Consider the following 19,277-nt stretch of genomic DNA (forward strand, 5'->3'; position numbering starts at 1 on the left):
TACTTTGTTACTGTTCACGTGTGTGGTTTATATATATGATTTGTCACTATTTCTACGAATATTCAGACCAAAGTTCCCAACTTTTCAAAATAAATCTGTTATTCCACTCGGTATAACTATGTTGAAGACAAATTCCTGAGTGATTCTATGACTTTTGTTGCCATGACGGAGATCAGATAATCAGAATATCTTTTTCAGTCCAATGTGGGGAAATTAAAACCATTAAATCATCAAAATGAACTGGCAGTGACTTTGACCCCCCATTTGACAATTCATAATACAGATGCCGTGTGAAGCCAATTAGATGAACAACTTGCAAAACAATAACAATTTGCATATCATCCAAATGATTCACAATTGACTGGATGGCTCAAATAACCTGCTCTGTGTTCTTCAAAGCTTTTTACAGTTTTGAAAACATAAATCTTAAAGTCAGCATTAGAAAACGCACCTCTGTGTTTGATGTACTGCCCTGGTTGACATTGTTTGTGTTTCTGTGCATCTGCACAGTGGTTCTGTTTGGGTTCTATACAGTAGAATCCTTCCAGAGGTTCACAAACTGAATCCGTTGTTGCTGTGCACGAAGTGTAGATCTTCAGACCAGAATCTGTCGACACATAGAGGATACATATGAAGATACAAAACTCCTGAACTATGTATTCTATGAGAAAGCAACTATGCCTTTTTTGTCTGACAAAATATCATTAAAACTAATCTTTAGTTCTTATGACATCTTTAGGAAATAAAATTAAATAGATTGTCCAATCTATAAGTCTACGAGGGTGAAGGATAAAACTGCCGTAAACACAACTTAGTGGACTGATCTCCTGGTGGCAGGAACAAGGAGATTTGAAGTGAACAACTGACTTTTGTAAGAAGTCTCACTTCTGCCATTACTGCAAGTCCCACTGATAGAAACTACAGAGCACAGCAGAGTCTCATACTTAGTTATGCAAGAAGAGGCTCTTGTGACTCCTTATTCACTATCCCAGTTTCATCTATGTCAAATCAGTAATATGCAAGAAACTATTCTAAACAGACTAACACAGTGAGACTGTAAAAAACATCATCAGAACAGCTCAGCTCCATCTCAGCTCACACACTGTAAGACTTGCAGCAACATGCCTCCTTACTGATTTTAAACCTACAGTAAATGTCAACACAGAAATCTACCTGGACCACAGGTCGTGCAGGGTAAACAGACAGTGCTCCAGAACATCGTGCAGTGTGTTTTAACACGATTTCCTGTTGAAAAGAAAACTATTTAATTTCATGAAATGTTTCTTTTGAAAGCCAAAATAAAAAAAAAACATTTCAGCCTATTCTTGTCGTTCAGGATCTTACCAGATGGACAAAGAGGACAGCATTTATTCCCTATCTGATACTCAGTTGGATGACAAGTCAGCATATTCACACAGAAGACTTTGACCAAACATATCTGTGAAGGATAGGGCAAATGTTTTCATCTTAGTTAAACTTGGTTGACATGTTGACACAGTCAATAACTGAGAGAGGAGAGGAGAGGAGAGGAGAGGAGAGGAGGGGAGAGGAGAGGAGAGGAGAGGAGAGGAGAGGAGAGGAGGGGAGAGGAGAGGAGAGGACTGGACACTAAAACAACCAAATATTTATTCTTTCATCAATCAATTATGCAGTTGGAAAAATGAATAAAACAAAAAGAAAACAAATATCTCTGGGTGAAAAAGTGCTGTCACCGACAAAGATGTCAAAAGTGTTTGTTGTGATAAGAGCCAACAGCGGTGTGGATGTGCTGTAAAGGTCCCCAATTCTCCGGAGATCCTCCACAGGACATGTCTACAAAACAGCTGATAAGTGACAGAGAGAGGAAAGAGGAGCAGAACTGTAGGTGACGAGGAGCAGTGTGACGCAACTTTACCAACAAAGATGCAGCCTCCAAATGTTTACTTCTCAAATTCATGTTGAACGGCAGGTTGGCAGTTTCCTTGAGCTGAAGTCACCATCACTGAGATCCGGCTGGAGATGACTTTTAAATCCAAAAAGAGGGAGACATCTGGAAACAAAGAGGACTCAGCTGTACAAACTGCACAGAACAGCAGGGACCTGTCAACATTACTGCTGCTAATCTAATAAAGTCTGTCTTTCTTTAATTTTCGGTGAGTGGTAACATTAATATCCAAGTGCTAAAAAATAGGTAAACTGGACTTGGTTGAGTTTCTTGAAGACGTTTCACGTTTCATCCAAGAGACTTCTTCAGTTCTAACTGTCTGCTGGTCCACCCCAAAGACAAAACACCTAACGTGGTACATGCAGTTGAATGTAGTGAGGAATGCTCAGACCTGTACATTGGGGAAACTAAACAACCTCTTCATTAACGCATGGCACAGCACAGGAGAGCTGGTGACTCAGGTCAGGACTCAGCAGTCTGCCTACATCTAAAGGACAATGGACGTTCATTTGAAGACAACAAAGTCCACATTTTGGCCAGGAAAGACAGATGTTTTGAAAGAGGAGGGAAGGAAGTCATCTACGTCAAACTAGAAAAAACATCTCTGAAGAGAGGAGGAGGGTTAAGACACACGGGGCAGGTGTGTCAACAGCTCCCAGTGAAACCAACAGCAGGGTGGGTCCAGCCTCTCAGGTAACCTGGAGGAAACTTAACCAAGTCCAGTTGACCTGTTTTCTAGCACTTGGATATACCATGATCTGGATGACTGAGTATCTTCACAGGCAGATAACAATAATCATTAAACCTAGCAATGGAGTCAGCTCAGCTTTTACAGCCCATTGCTCTGCTCTCAGTCCAAAGTTCATGCTTATTTCTGTTCCCTTTCAAAGTTCACAAACGGTTCCTACATGTGTTGTTGGCTGTTACAAGATACTGTAACACACCACGCCCACACAGCTAAGAGTTGGTTTGATATGTGAGCAGATGTTGTTTTTCTGACATGATAACTGATCACATGATGAGTGCAGGAAGTGGACGAGTGATTTTACCAAGAGTTTTCACCAAACTTCTGACGTGTTCAGAGGTGGAGGTGCGTTCAGGTATACTCAGACTCCACCCTTCTTCATCTATATCTGAAAGTGAGAGTTGAACACAACTCAAACACAGACCATGTTCACAGCAGTTGTCTGACATTGAAACTTCCATGATAACACCAGTACACAGCAAACAGATAGCTGATCTCTAATTCTCAGGTGGCTGTTGAAACCTGCAGCTCTCTTGTCTTTAATAAAACAGTTTTTCACCACAGAAACATGAGACGTTCAGGGTTTGAACCCTCAAGGTTGAAAGCACTTATTGGAAGTCGCTTTGGATTAAAAGCGTCAATTAAATGAAATGTAATGTAATGAGATGTTTAAGGGAGACATCATAGAAGACAACACACTATCTGTTGCACTGTTTCATTTCCAGCAAACCTATGGGGCCGATTTATCAGCGACATCTTAACAATCTACTGGTTCACTCCTGCTCTTTATTATACAACATTCAGAGGTTATATAGAAATTCAGTCTGCTTACCGTCGTTAATAAGATAAGACCTTCTGCAGGTTCCGTCTATAGGCAGTTAGTTTTCATTTCACAGCGAAGGGAAGGTGTTACTTCCTGGATCAGTAAGACTTCGGTAAAGTTGGAAACATATTCACAGATTCGGACTTCCCGGATCAATAAGTCATAAGCGAAACGATGTTAAAACACAATCGCTGCATAATTCCCACCGTAGTAAGGTGGACAACGGGCTACAGGCCAGTTATCATCAATATGAGTCGTCCTCCGTGATGGACACAGAACATTGGTGTCTATGTACAGCCTGCTGTGAGACGAGTGCGCAGGGACCGCCTACAAAGTGCAACACCGAAAAGATATATTACACAAATATTCAATAACTTCACTGTAATACTATATATTCTCACCAAAATCACGTCACAGGTCCAGGCAGTCGTGCTGGCTATTCTACAGTACTAAGTTTGGGAAAAAGTGATTTCGCAAATATTCAATGTGCGCATTGTAATGATCACCAGTGTCAAACGAAAGCACTCTGAGTGGAGCTGGCCACGTGTGTATATTTTTATACTATTTTCTTTTTTTTTAACCATTTGATTTATATTGTTGTCTCAACGTGATGCTGACACGGACACATTACATTAACTCGTGAAGGGTTTTTGTATGATTTTTTAGTGTGATAATAGTGTGTTTCTCACCAAAATCACATCACACATCCAGGGTCTCCTGTTTGTTGTACTACAATACTTATGTAATGGTGGATTCTAAATAGAAACGTATATTCTCTCAATTATAATTGACTTCTAAGATAATCAAATAGTATTCGATAACACTTGCTTTTTCAGTTATTTTGCAGGGTATCTCAAAGCAAACTGTACTTTAAACTTGCCAAGGTTTACGAGTAGTGTTAAGACTGTAATCCGTGGCATACAATAACACTGTACTTAAACTTGTTCTCATACATAAACCTTTATATATATTACAGTATTCCTTTAGCTTTATTCAACATCACACATACATGAATGCACTGTGCTCATTAAGACACTGTGACCTATGCCTTAGAAAGAAATCAAGCAGCTGGCCCAGCTTCTGAAGGCCAGATAGGAAAAGTGTTGTCTTGTCTGATGAATACGCATGCTTACGCACACAGAACATACAGACGATAAAACAGAAACACAATGTTTCTCACTCCAATGAACAAAAACACTGTGTCTGCAAAACTACTGAAGACTCACAAAGCTTCAGCCGGATAAAGGCTTTTTCTTAATCCACAAAACTTAACACTGTCAGAATGTGAAGATTTGCCCAGCTACTATCAAAGGAGTGACGAACCTGGGAGCGGCTCCTCATCATTGGTGGATTCCAGTTCCAAGATGCTGGGACCACGCCTTCAACCTACTATTATAAATATTGCACCTGTCATCCGTTCGGGGCTCATACTTTGGACAGTGTACTATAAAATGAACTGTTTCCTCTTGCCCACAATAATGACATTTTTCTGTATCATGTCTTCCTGCACTGTTTAGTCCTGTGTGTCCAAATGTGAGTCTCTTGATATTATTGTTTCTTCGACCTGTTTCTTCCTGCCCATCTCATTTCTCCCACTTTCCTTTGAATTTGGTAAAACTATCGTTCTTTCCTGTTTTGCTCCCATTGCGTCTGCCACCTTTCCTTCAACCTCTGTTTAATGATGCTCTTAGTCTCTGCTTTACTGAAGCTGACTGACGCATCAGTGCAGCTATTCTCCACAGCCTCCTTTGCAAGTTTATCTGCCATTTTATTTCCCTTAACACCAATATGTGCCGGCTCCATAAAAAACTATGGAGTTTAAATTCCATCATTTGAATTTAGTATTAGTATTTGTTGTATTTTAATCAAAATGTCCAGTCTGCTGTCTGAATGATTGTTGTGTATCCTGGATAATGCTGAACTTGAATCTGAACAAATAATTGCTCTTAATGGTCGTGTGTCCTCTATCCACTGTAGTGTTAACATTATTGCAATAATTTCTCCTGTATACCGAGCCCCTCACTGATCTTTTTCCCTATTTTAATATGAAATTCTGGAATTATAATTGCTACTCCCACCTTATTGAATAGATTCTTTGATGCATCTGTATAAACCTGGATATAACTGCTGTTACTGTCAATATGTGCCTGTTTTGTATCCAAATTGAAAATAGCCTCTCCATCATTGTTTTTATTTTTTTATAATGTGAAATCTACATTAGCATCAGGTAGTATCCAAGGTGCTATTGCTGCTAATGGTACTGTTGGACTGAAGTCTAATTCTGCTATGTTAAGTTCTGTTGCTCTTTGTGCTACTGTCCATCCAAAGCTTTTTTTATCTTTCTCCTTTTTCCCAACAAGGTTTTAAAGTTTCCTGTGTTGGATGTTCTTTACTGGGTCCCTGTACATTTTCCTTTAGTCCTTCTCATATCTAGAGGCATTTCTCCCATCTCTACCTGTAATGCTGCTGGTCGGGTTGGTTTATAAGCACCTGTACATAATCTCATTGCTTGGTATTGAATTCTATCAAATATTTGGAGAGATGTGCTTGCTGCTGATCCATATACCATACATGCTGTATATCTAACCGAGGCCACCTGGTACATACAGCCACGTCTTCTAATGCACATGTAAGGCAGGAGGTGTATCCATATTAAAATGTTCATAACCCAATGAATTTTCAACCAATTTTCAAGCCGTGTGGTTTGTTACAAATGTCAGATGTGTAATGATCTTACAGAATGCTAGGTAATGATTACAAATTTTACCTTTCAGACAAAAATATTTCTATAATAATGGATTTCTTCCCCCTAAATAATAGGTTCTACGTGCATAATTTTTTCTGACTACATATTAAATGGCTACCATGGTGATATTTCCAGTATAGATGAAGACTGATTTCATAAAAGATTCAAATACAACAAACATTATGTTAATATATGTTAATTGTTTCTAGGCTTCATAATGTTTTGGATTTTTAAACACTTACACTACCGTTCAAAAGTTTGGGGTCACCCAGACAATTTCGTATTTTCCATGAAAACTCACACTTTTATTTATCAAATGAGTTGCAAAATGAATAGAAAATATAGTCAAGACATTGACAAGGTTAGAAATAATGATTTTTATTTGAAATATTAATTTTGTTCTTCAAACTTTGCTTTCGTCAAAGAATGCTCCATTTGCAGCAATTACAGCATTGCAGACCTTTGGCATTCTAGCTGTTAATTTGTTGAGGTAATCTGTAGAAATGTCACCCCACGCTTCCTGAAGCACCTCCCACAAGTTGGATTGGCTTGATGGACACTTCTTGCGTACCATACGGTCAAGCTGCTCCCACAACAGCTCAATGGGGTTGAGATCTGGTGACTGCGCTGGCCACTCCATTACAGACAGCATACCAGCTGCCTGCTTCTTCCCTAAATAGTTCTTGCATAATTTGGAGGTGTGCTTTGGGTCATTGTCCTGTTGTAGGAGGAAATTGGCTCCAATCAAGCGCTGTCCACAGGGTATGGCATGGCGTTGCAAAATGGAGTGATAGCCTTCCTTATTTAAAATCCCTTTTACCTTGTACAAATCTCCCACTTTACCAGCACCAAAGCAGCCCCAGACCATCACATTACCTCCACCATGCTTGACAGATGGCTTCAGGCACTCTTCCAGCATCTTTTCACCTGTTCTGCGTCTCACAAATGTTCTTCTGTGTGATCCAAACACCTCAAACTTTGATTCGTCTGTCCATAACACTTTTTCCAATCTTCCTCTGTCCAATGTCTGTGTTCTTTTGCCCATATCAATCTTTTCTTTTTATTGGCCAGTCTCAGATATGGCTTTTTCTTTGCCACTCTGCCTAGAAGGCCAGCATCCCGGAGTCGCCTCTTCACTGTAGACGTTGACACTGGCGTTTTGCGGGTACCATTTAAAGAAGCTGCCAGTTGAGGACCTGTGAGGCGTCTATTTCTCAAACTAGAGACTCTAATATACTTGTCTTCTTGCTGAGTTGTGCACCGGGGCCTCCCACTTCTCTTTCTACTCTGGTTAGAGCCCGTTTGTGCTGTTCTCTGAAGGGAGTAGTACACAGCGTTGTAGGAAATTTTCAGTTTCTTCGCAATTTCTCGCATGGAATAGCCTTCATTTCTAAGAACAAGAATAGACTGGCGAGTTTCACATGAAAGTTCTCTTTTTCTGGCCATTTTGAGAGTATAATCGAACCCACAAATGTGATGCTCCAGATACTCAACTAGCTCAAAGGAAGGCCAGTTTTATAGCTTCTCTCACCAGCAAAACAGTTTTCAGCTGTGCTAACATAATTGCACAAGGGTTTTCAAGGGTTTTCTAATCATCCATTAGTCTTCTAAGGCAATTAGCAAACACAATTAGAAATGCATCAATAGTACAAAGAAAACTCTTTACACAGAAAACATCAGGACGAGTGCAATGCAGCATTTCAATATAGGTTTCTGAAATAAAAAGCACTTTGTAAAACAAATAAAAATCATTATAATTCACAACCGAGATCAACGTTGAGCATGTCATGCAAATCCAGTGAGTGAAAGAGTCCAAACAAAGAGAAAATTATATGATAAGTAATTCAGGATTAAAACATGTTTATCTTTCAAAGAACATTTTCAGCAGTTTGAAAATGAAAAGGTTTTTACGCAGGTGTCCAGTGGCTGGCAGCTACAGGAGCACATGATGATGACGACAAAATGAAAACAACATGATATGAAATACTGACTGAATCTGAAGTGTTCAGGAAAGATGTTTTAAAAAGAAAGTGTAAAACCCGACAGGGAGAAGTGGCTTTAAAGCTGGACAGACTGGTCTTCTGTCAGCTCATCTGGAGTTACTGAAATAAAACCATTATGACAGTCATGATTAGAACTGATAAATGTTGATGAATGTTTTACTGTGTCAGAAAAAAAATAATGGAAACTGGAGTGATAGTTGCTGCAGGCCTCTATACACCTGTGTAGATATTTCATTAAAAACCAGACGTTTCCACCTAGAATAGTCATTTACCACATTAACAATGTATAGAGTGTATTTCTGATTAATTTAATGTTATCTTCATTGAAAAAAACAGTGCTTTTCTTTGAAAAATAAGGACATTTCTAAGTGACCCCAAACTTTTGAACGGTAGTGTACATCAAAATATTACAGATCAACTTCTTAGATAAAACAAATCTAATTAATTTTATGAGCTTTATTTCGCTCTATGGGTGTTGCTTCACTGATATTGGGCATATATAGGCTCCTGGACTTATAAGAAACCCTTTCAATTCAATTAAAATATATTCGTAAAGTGCAAAATCATTACATACATTGTCTCAAGGCACTTTACAAAGTAAGGTCGAGTCCTTAAACCCAACAGTTCCCACAATAAGCGAACACTTTGACAACTGTGGAGAGAAAAAAATCCCTCATTAACTGGAAGCAGAGAAAAATGGGGAAGAGAGGAGAGCTGGGTGGAAAAGAGGGAAGAGAAGAAATTGTGTTTATTGTCCCCCCCAACAATAATATGAAATATCTGCCCCTGCCAACAGTATCCTTAGTTTCAGTTGTTGCACAGCACACAATACCAAGTGTTACTTTCTTCTTACTTTCGTAACACAGAGATCTCATGTAAACAGCACATATTCTGCATTCCCCCTACAGTACCAGCCAAAAAAGGGAAGATGCTACACCAAATGTTTTGGTTAAAACAAATTCTTTCTACTATCACATCAAGGATTACAATAACACAAGGGGTATATGTACACATTTCAAACCCCCATCTTAAATATAGAGAGACCGTTCCAGTCTACAAAACTTAAGTAATAATAATAAATTGCCTAATGAATAAGTTATATTCATCCTTTCTGAGACTGCTCTCTTGTGCAATGATCCACCGGAGATATAAATATGAATCATTATATCTCCGGAATCATTCATGTGGAACAGTCGGCCAGCATGTTTGGCATGTAGTTGTTAACATGTTGATGATTGAATCACTTTTGAAACACTGTTGCTAAAACTGGTTTGTCCAGTCATACTCCTGATGAGATTAATTACAGATTAACAGACTGGTACAGTGACAGTTTTTCCATGACATTTGCCTCGTCTGAGTTCATCAGGCCTCAAACTCTGAAATTCACTGTAGCGCAGAAGGAAATTCAGCTTCTGTTCAGCATCTCTTATGACAGCCACAGCAACTTCAGTTGATTTGCAAAGAGCATCAACCTTCAAGGACAAGTTTAAAGCATGTTAAAGATGACCCACCCCTGAGCCTCAACCAGTCTAACCAAGAGGAGACCATTTATAGGTGAAGTTATTTTGGTGACCCTACACTCCTCATAGGTGGAGTCATTCATTATTATTAATAATCCTCAAAATGCCAAGACATATTTTTCCCAAATGAGAGTTGTAGTCTGACCAGGAGACCATTTAGTCAGGGTGTGGTGAGCAGGTGGAACCAAATGTCGGAGTGAGGCAGATCAAGTCCAACGAAACAGAATTTATTAAAAAACAAATAAATAAATAAGGGGCAGGATCACGAATACAAGCAGGCAGAGACACAGACAAAGCAGACAACTCGACAAAGACTGAACATATTTAATTTAAATCCAAACTGAAACTAACAACAAACTAGAAACAGGTAGCAGGTAACACTGTACAAGGGTGAAGGTATTAATTATTATTAATAATAAAAATCCTCAAAATTAAGCCTGAATATATTTTCTCTAATATTAAGGTTGTGGTCTTAACAGGAAAATGCCATTTGTCTGTGTATTAATTTTGGTGCCTCAAAATATTGAATAATGTTGAACATTTTTGCAGAATATGTTTTCGGCGTTGCACTTGTTGACGCTCCCTTCCCACTTGGATTACTGCTCGTTTCGATGAAAATGAAACTGTAGCTGGTTTTGTACATTACTCTGATTGGAAGGAGGCTTCACTTGTGTTTTGATCTTACTATTGATCTGAAAAGTCTGAATCTGTGAAACTCTTTTCAGCTTCTTCCTCTTCTTCTTCTTGTTGTTTAGGGTTAATGTTCCCTTTCGGTTGTTTACATGGGCTTGGTCGACGTAATCAACGTCATCGGTTACGTAAATACTACGATTTGCGTAACGTAAGTCGACGTGTCACAAGGAAGATGGCTGCGCCTCTTCAAAGCATCAATTCACCCGAAGAGTGAAGCTGAAGCGAAACAAATCGCCCACTGGCGGACCAGACCCAGACTCTGTTCTATTCGGACCCAGACCTGTTATTATTATTAGATTCTGACGGAGCGTTTGTATTTTAACCTGCGCTGCTTTGTTCGTCTTTACGGTAGTCTTATTTCCTGGCCGGACAAGGAAGAGTTTACTTCTGTCACTGAACAAGAGGAAGTGGGAACAAAGAGAAAAGTTAAAGCTGTTTAGTTGTTAATATCTGTTGAGATTGTTCATATGTGAAATGTAGTTAACGAAAAATTAGAAAAGGGGAAACTCAAACTACATCTTTATGTGCTTGGGTGTGTTTTGTTACTGAGAGATGAATTATTCCTGTTAAAAAGTTCAGTATAACTTCAGTTCAAAGTTTCAGGGTGACTCAAATTGCACAAATTTGACCCTAAGATGATTTTTTGATAGACTGCTAAACTTGAATTTACAGTGTTTTGATGTTCCTCCAGAAAGTTACATGAATTTTACTTTGGTTTTCATTTATTTTGTTGTTCGACAGCTTAATGTAGATTGATATATCCCTTTTACTTGAATGGAACAAGCTCTTGCACTTGTTTTATTTTGGAGAGATTTTCTCTGGGACTGTAAAAGGCAGATTAGCAGTTCAGACTGGGCAATTTTTTTGTTGTGCACTGCAATAATGCCTTGCAGTGCATACTTTGTTTTTTTGTAATTGTTTGTATTTAAGAGAAGATGATTAAATAAATATAACTGACACAAATCATTTTTTTGATAAATTCATTATTATATTATTCGAGTAAGAGATAGTGTCCAATATTTATACCTTAAAGGGATAATTCACCCACGAACAAAAAGTCACACACTGTCTACTCACCACTATGCTTATGTAGGGGTTCTCCTGGGAGTCATGATCCTTTCACAGATTTATTTGGCAGGTACTTGTACTTGTGACCCCCCCCCCCATCCCCCCCAAAATATTACTTTATTTATTTCCATTTATTTGTTTAACAGTGACTGTTCTGTATATTCATCGCTGACAGTCTTTTTTGAATTTTAGTATTGTATTAGTATCGGCTAACAAAGCTAAAGGTTTAGTTTGGTCCAAGGTGATATCTAGTGCTGATTCGACACTTGTTGTTACATTAACCCTGGTTCCTCTGCCATCATTCATACAGACCAAATCTCATTCATCAAATCTTCAACTACGTTCTCATTCAAGTCAGCGAGCGAACATAAACACAAACCCTGTCATCTGCTCTTCGCTGCAGCACCACTGCTCCACATTTTCCATCCTCATGCCCAGGTCCTCTTCAGCTGTGGGAGCTCAGGTGTAAGTCACCCACTACTGGCTGATGGCTAAAGGTTCATATTTACTTCTATTTGAAACACACATTTCATTACAGGCTACGTAAAACTCCTAATATGCTGTTTAGATTGCTCCTGTTGGGATGTGACAGAAGAATCAATAAAGGCTGAGGGTATAAAGGCTGCCTATCCGCAGCGCATCGCGGAGGTGCGCGCAGAGCACAGAAAGCGGCGGGAGCGCGCATTCAGCTAAGGCGCGTGCTCAGAGTAGCGCGAGCGGTGTGTGGCGCAGTAGTAATTAAGAGTGCAGCGCATTATCTGCGTCATTATATATCTGGGTGCCTTTTCTACTGTTTTTTACTTCTATCGGTGGGTTCCTCGCTATTATGTATATACGGGTAGATAAGGATATATATTGTTCATATGGATGTGTGTAGTCTGCATGCATGTGCGTTTACGTAGTGTGTATGTTCAGCCTGAATGTTATTGTGATTGTATAGTTGCACTGTTTATCCCTTCCATAATTCTTATTGTTATATTTTGTATCATTTCTTCTTGTAGAACCACACGCATTCCCACCCATATCCTGCCCTGCCGTTCATAGGCATATGTTGTACTGTGCTGTTGCCAAATTAAAGAACATTAAGAGAGAAGTCGTCTGAGCCGTGTTTTAGCAGACACACCTGGAGCAGAGCTGGAATCAGAACCAGCTAAAAAGATTAAGTTCATCATATACAGTCCTTACATCAATCCTCACCAACACTGAGGGTTATCAGGTCAGTGGGTCAGAGAGCCTTCACACATACTTCACCTCATCAGGCTAATTAACAGTAAATGATTGTACTGATGTCACTTCCCTACATCTGATATTATACAGCTAAATATTCTCAGTCTTGTGGATCTGACTGTTCATTTAAGATTAACATCACCTGTGAAAAACATTAGTTTGTAATAAAATTCTGCAGCTTCTAATACTACTGACATTTTGCTCACTTTGTTAGATCAGTGCTAAGAATCTTCCTTCTCCCTCCTCAGAAGTTTTATTTTTATCACGTGGTTGTATAATCCTCATCTGCTGTAAGAAAGTCAGATATTTTCTGCCATGACGTCTCCTTCGCCTTGTTGAGTGGGACATGTTTCCTTTCTTGATGAATAAGAGTTTGAATTCTTCATCAAGCTTAATGATGATCTGTTGCTCTGCTGGAGAAAAACACACCTCACAGGTTTTTGCGTCTTTTAGGGACATTTTATCCTCTTTTCTACAATGAATTATTCTGGGCTGCATGCACATGGCCAACACATGGCTTATCAAAACCTGGCTAGAGTTAGCCTTGCTTAGACCTTAAGAGAAGAGCATATGCACGTCAAGATAAACATGATAACTCCTCCTCTGCAGACTGGACAGTTTACACTACTCAATGTCACAAATACTGTAAATCTCAAATTTTTATTTGACATCATGTAAGCACTTGTACTTTTATATTTCCACTTTGTTACTTCATACTTCTACTCTGATATATAGAATTATTGTATTTTATTCTCCATTACATGTATTTGACAGATTTTAAACAACAGATAATATAACAAGCTGTTAAAACACATAAAAACCAAACCAGTGGTTTTGAAAATGTTTCGCTTCTGAAAAATAAATGTAGTTATTTCAAATGTCTGAGTTGTTAAAAGCTTTTCTCAAATGCTTTAATGATCCAAAGAGAAAGAAGCTCTCACAATATATCTAACATCGCTGCATATACAACTGTTAATAATGTATTTTACTGTAGCTTCACCTGCTGCTTACACGGCTGCTTCAGTATTAATGATCTGTGATAGAGCTTAATAAAAAAATATAATAATCGGTGAAACAAGTTCTTTACTTTAAAACTTTAACTATAGTTAACTCGCCTATATCTGAAGGTGTCAGGTGAACTAACATTTAAATATTTCATCCCAGAAACTGCAGCAAAATGGTAGAAAAACATTTTGAGACTAAAAGAGCCCCTGAAAACATTTATCATGTGACCAGTTATGCACACTGGGCCAGTATAAACAGGAAGCAGAATGAATACTATGTAGTTGGTTGCTTAGTAACAGATAATACTACGAACCAGACTCTGGTACTACATCAGATCTTCTTCTGTGTGCATGCATACTGTTTTTATCCATTTGCACTGAATGTCCCCAGTTTTACACTGTACTGTTTAAAAAGAGACATCTATGTTTCAAACACATAACCTTTTACAGGTGAAACACAGAATCTTTACTCACACATTTATAAAGATAAAAATATGACACTAGCTATTTCTTATGTATTTTCCTAATAATAGTCCAAAGATTGCTTCCACTTAACTGAGCGTGAAGATATGTACAGCTTCATAAACACGGAAACAACCCTCTAATAACAAAGCATCCTGGCAGGGTTGCATACAGACCACTGCTAGCAGCCTGAAGCTGTGTGCTTTTGATTTATACGTGAAATAATGCAGAGCATCCAAGCTTTTCAATTTCAATTGGATGAATGGCAAATGTCATTGATTCACCTGCATTAGCAAAGATGTTATTAGGATATTATAGGTTTGTCAGTTTAGTAACTGCAAACAATAGCATTGGTTTATTTAAGATCTCAACAATGTTATTACAATGACATCCCCGGCAAAATTTTTTGTCGCATTAGTTTACATCAACAACTACTAATGAAGTATCAGGTTTTTGAAACGCGGTCCCAATTTGAAGGGGAAGATTTCAACCACTAACCCTTGTGACTACGTTTCAAGGGGCAAGATAACCCTCAAAAACAAGGGGTAGGGGTAGGGAGACGCTCCAAGTTTCATATTCCCAGCCGACTGTAGTTTTGGTGCAGTGACATCTGTGAGACGATGAGCTGTGTGCCCTTTGTAACAAAGCAGTGGTTTTATTTCTGTACCCTACAAAGACAATGTGCTAGAACCCAGTGGGATTATACCTGGATTCTAGAGCACATTCACTCTGCAGTGAACAAACAGTCTACTGGTTCTCTGCAGGTTTATCTCTTTTGCTGAGGAGAGAAATATATGGAATTAAAATGGAAACCTCTTGTACATGTGAACAGACTTCACAGAGAGAAGTCTTAAGACACTTTCAGACATGCACTAAACTCCAGATAATCTCCTGACAGTCTCCAGAGAGGCTGTATGTGAGAATGCAAAAGTCAGAGTGAGAGCCTCAGGACGTTCTCCGGAGTTTCTCTCTAAAACTCGAACTAATGTGTCAATACAGCAGGATTCACCGCGAGCGAGTGGGTATGTTGATGAAGCTTCAAACATGTTATAGTAGTTATAAAAAAAAAAGACAACAAATCTCTCTGCATAAAAAAGCGGTGCCTTACACGAAGAAGACACTGAAGACGACACCAAGAGAGCTTTTGGTGATAAGAGCCGACCCCGGTGTCGATGTGATGTAACAAAATCATTTGATCTCTGCAGCAGAATTGATATATTACATCCTGCCTCTGACTGTTGCACCACCCCTCACCTGAACGAGTCCTAGCAGAGAATCTCCTGCTGCGTAAAAGACAAACACCGGTGAGAGTCTGGACCCAATTCTGTAGACATCCTCCTTAGGTCATGTCTGAAAGCGGCTCTAGACAGTCCTCAACTAATGAATATTTAAATGTAGAACACGCTGCTGTCTCACCTGCTGCTTTTCACTCCATCATCGTCACAGATTCTCCTCCAGTTGTGTTTTCCTTTTCCTGAAATATTAAATAAAATAATAAAATTACCTTCATCAAACAAGTATTGTCATCAAGCAGAGAACATATATACACAGAGTCAGAACATACACTGTGAAAAAGAGAGTAACAAACATACCTTTGTGGAAGAGGATGCATTTCTTATTTTTCCTGTAACAGAAACAAAACAAATGAAAAAGCTCTTCATCAACGACACCATGACTTGATGGAGGTCTTATCATCCATGACAACATTTTCTTCGACCACACACACATCGTACCTGAAAGATATCTTTTCCATAAAAACAAGACGACTGCAACCACCAAAAGACCCAAAACAACCAGTGGAACGATGATTACAACTGCTGAGTTATTTGAACTGTCATTTCCACATTCAGCGTCAGTTGAAGCTGTTCCTGGTTGCATCAGCTGAAGGTTTAGTGATTCACATCTGGAACGACAGGGGACATTTTCACAGGACCATGTAGAGGCACCACAGATTCACTGCAAGTGTAAGAAACCAGGCACGTCCATGTCTGGTGAGACTCTTTACTTACTGTGTGTGTGGTTGACAAGACGTACGTGTCCCGTTAGAAAATGTTCCAACACTGCAGTCAGAGCATTGAGAGTCTGTTTGGGCTGTTCCTGTACAAACACAAACTATACACAGTTACTAGTGTACACATCATATTAGGATTATATAGCAAAGTGGTATTTGACATCAGACCTGTCTGATTTCCAAAGGTAAACAAATATTTGATCATTGAGGTTTTTGAAGAGCAAACATTTCTTTGTTCAAATTCTCTCCTTTTTATGTGAGGTGTGATGAAATGTAGAGCAGCATGCCACTAAACTTACAAACAGGATTCTATAAACTAAGGAACATTGACAGAATTCTGTTCTTCTATGTTACATTTCAAAGATACAGAAACTATTTTACATTCTTTTATCTCATTACACCTGGATCACTGCACTGTCTTTTAGAACTATATTTATTATTTGTTTTTATATATGTTTTGTTTTTGCTTTGTAACATTGGTTTGAGTAATGTGTAAAGATAAGACAAGGTCAGATAAGATGTACCTTTTAATAATCCTCCATTTCCCAGTCAACGCAGCAGCACAGGGAAAGCAGTGCATGGGCAAAATGTAGTAAGAATACAAATATGAATAATACAAATTTGAAATAACACCGTATATATTATTATTTTTCAAAATTGTCCAATTATTGTTAATTGTGTCAGACTGCCACTCGGCTCTCTCTCTTTTTTGAAAGAAAGTTATTTTTATTATTACTATTATTATCATCACAGTTGCACAGGAAGATGGGATTTTGATTTGTTTTCTCCAACTCAAACAAATCATCTTGATAGATGGAAGAAGATTTGTCTGTCCATCTACTTTTGTCCACTGTCCACAGCCAAAGTCTTTATGGCTGTTTTGATGAACTTTCCGAAATGGACACAGACATGTATCTAACCCATTATCTTTATATGGGTAAAATACATGCACCGACCCATATGTGGACGTCTGTATGCAGCCCAAATTGTGTGTCTGCGTTGACTGTACACATTGACTGTGCATGCTCCAGGTACAATATATCTGCCTACTGGAGTGAAATGTGGGTTCAGGTACGCATGCACTGAACGACAGAACAACGCAGAGCCTCATTTTATGAATGGAACTGTGGGCACGTATGTGTGACCAGAACGAGTACTCAACTCTCAGCCAACAAGGAATGCAGAAAGTTTGGTCGACCGTTCCATACTGAAGTCTAGACATGTCTTATGCTGATCGTAATGGTGCTTTTATAACGAACGTCAAGATTACATTCGAAGTCAATGCAAAAACGCGTCTAGACACGAAATCCACATCTCTCGCCCTGGGCGTCGCATTTGACACTATACCAACGCGGCAAAATCTTGAGTTGAAGTCTTTGAAATCCGCTTGACAATTCATTGACTGGATGGCTCAAATAACCTGCTCTGTGTTCTTCAAAGCTTTTTACAGTTTTGAAAACTTAAATCTTAAAGTCAGCATTAGAAAACACACCTCTGTGTTTGATGTACTGCCCTGGTTGACATTGTTTGTGTTTCTGTGCTGCTGCACAGTGGTTCTGTATGGGGTCTATACAGTAGAATCCTTCCAGAGGTTCACAAAGTGAATCCGTTGTTGCTGTGCATGAAGTGTAGATCTTCAGACCAGAATCTGTCGACACAGAGAGGATACATATGAAGGAGGGCACATATGAAGAAACAAAACTCCTGAACTATGTATTCTATGAGAAAGCAACTATGCCTTTTTTGTCTGACAAAATATCATTAAAACTAATCTTTAGTTCTTATGACATCTTTAGGAAATAAAATAAAATAGATTGTCCGATCTATAAGTCTACGAGGGTGAAGGATAAAACTGCCGTAAACACAACTTAGTGGACTGATCTCCTGGTGGCAGGAACAAGGAGATTTGAAGTGAACAACTGACTTTTGTAAGAAGTCTCACTTCTGCCATTACTGCAAGTCCCACTGATAGAAACTACAGAGCACAGCAGAGTATCATAACTTGACTGTAAAAAAGAAGAACTAAAAATATGAACTTCATCATGTGAAATGTCTTGTGACTTAGTTATGCAAGAAGAGGCTCTTGTGACTCCTTATTCACTATCCCAGTTTCATCTATGTCAAATCAGTAATATGCAGGAAACTATTCTAAACAGACTAACACAGTGACACTGTAAAAAACATCATCAGAACAGCTCAGCTCCATCTCAGCTCACACACTGTAAGACTTGCAGCAACAAGCCTCCTTAATGATTTTAAACCTACAGTAAATGTCAACACAGAAATCTACCTGGACCACAGGTCGTGCAGGGTAAACACTGTTTAAGTCCAGTAGGAAGATTCATGAAGGTGTCATTCACACAGGGCAAACAGGAAGTGCTCCTGAACTCCGTGCAGTGTGTTTTAACACGATTTCCTGTTGAAAAGAAAACTATTTAATTTCATGAAATATTTCTGTTGAACAAAGACAAATCATCTTGAGGGTAAAGCGCAGGTTATAACGTAACATCGTAACATGCGCTGCACTTTCATTTTTATTACTTACAACAGAAGAAGCTAAAACATTAAAAAAAACATTCCAGCCTATTCTTCTCATTCAGGATCTTACCAGATGGACAAAGAGGACAGCATTCATTCCCTGTCTGATACTCGGTTGGATGACAAGTCAGCGTATTCACACAGAAGACTTTGACCAAACATATCTGTGAAGGATAGGGCAAAGGTTTTCATCTTAGTTAAACTTGGTTGACATGTTGACACAGTCAATAACTGAGAGAGGAGAGGAGAGGAGAGGAGAGGAGAGGAGAGGAGGAGACGACTGGACACTAAAACGACCAAATATTTATTCTTTCATCAATCAATTATGCAGTTGGAAAAATGAATAAAACAAAAAGAAAAACAAATATCTCTGGGTGAAAAAGTTCTGTCACTGACAAAGATGTCAAAAGTGTTTGTTGTGATAAGAGCCAACAGCGGTGTGGATGTGCTGTAAACAAAATCATGTGATCTCCGCAGAGGGATTAATACGTCACATCCTGCCTCTGCCTGCTG

General features: G+C 38.8%; 1 protein-coding gene and 1 long non-coding RNA gene across 14 annotated transcripts in view; both read right to left on the reverse strand.

Annotated features, from left to right (window-relative positions):
* Positions 1 to 19,277, reverse strand: part of LOC117765158 (tumor necrosis factor receptor superfamily member 14-like) — a 111,997-nt gene that overhangs the window by 78,755 nt on the left and 13,965 nt on the right. For 4 of the 13 annotated variants that reach the window (XM_034591490.1, XM_034591485.1, XM_034591492.1 and 1 more), the window contains exons 2-4: positions 18,835 to 18,928; positions 18,517 to 18,642; positions 17,719 to 17,874 (exon numbers count right to left, since the gene is read on the reverse strand). In XM_034591490.1, coding sequence (XP_034447381.1) covers positions 17,719 to 17,874; positions 18,517 to 18,642; positions 18,835 to 18,928 — 376 coding nt within the window. Of the gene's footprint in view, positions 1 to 451; positions 608 to 1,204; positions 1,246 to 1,344; positions 1,439 to 1,894; positions 2,030 to 2,973; positions 3,027 to 15,593; positions 16,313 to 17,718; positions 17,875 to 18,516; positions 18,643 to 18,834; positions 18,929 to 19,277 lie in introns of those variants that run through there. The other 9 variants (XM_034591486.1, XM_034591491.1, XM_034591484.1 and 6 more) reach the window with 6 other exon arrangements.
* On the reverse strand, positions 13,005 to 13,652 carry LOC117765196. Its single transcript, XR_004614525.1, has 2 exons — positions 13,533 to 13,652; positions 13,005 to 13,450 (listed from the first exon to the last, which is right to left on the reverse strand). It is a non-coding gene; the product is annotated as an uncharacterized LOC117765196 (long non-coding RNA).

The sequence above is a fragment of the Hippoglossus hippoglossus genome, chromosome 7 (assembly GCF_009819705.1).
Source record: "Hippoglossus hippoglossus isolate fHipHip1 chromosome 7, fHipHip1.pri, whole genome shotgun sequence".
In the NCBI taxonomy this organism is placed as follows: Eukaryota; Metazoa; Chordata; class Actinopteri; order Pleuronectiformes; family Pleuronectidae; genus Hippoglossus; species Hippoglossus hippoglossus.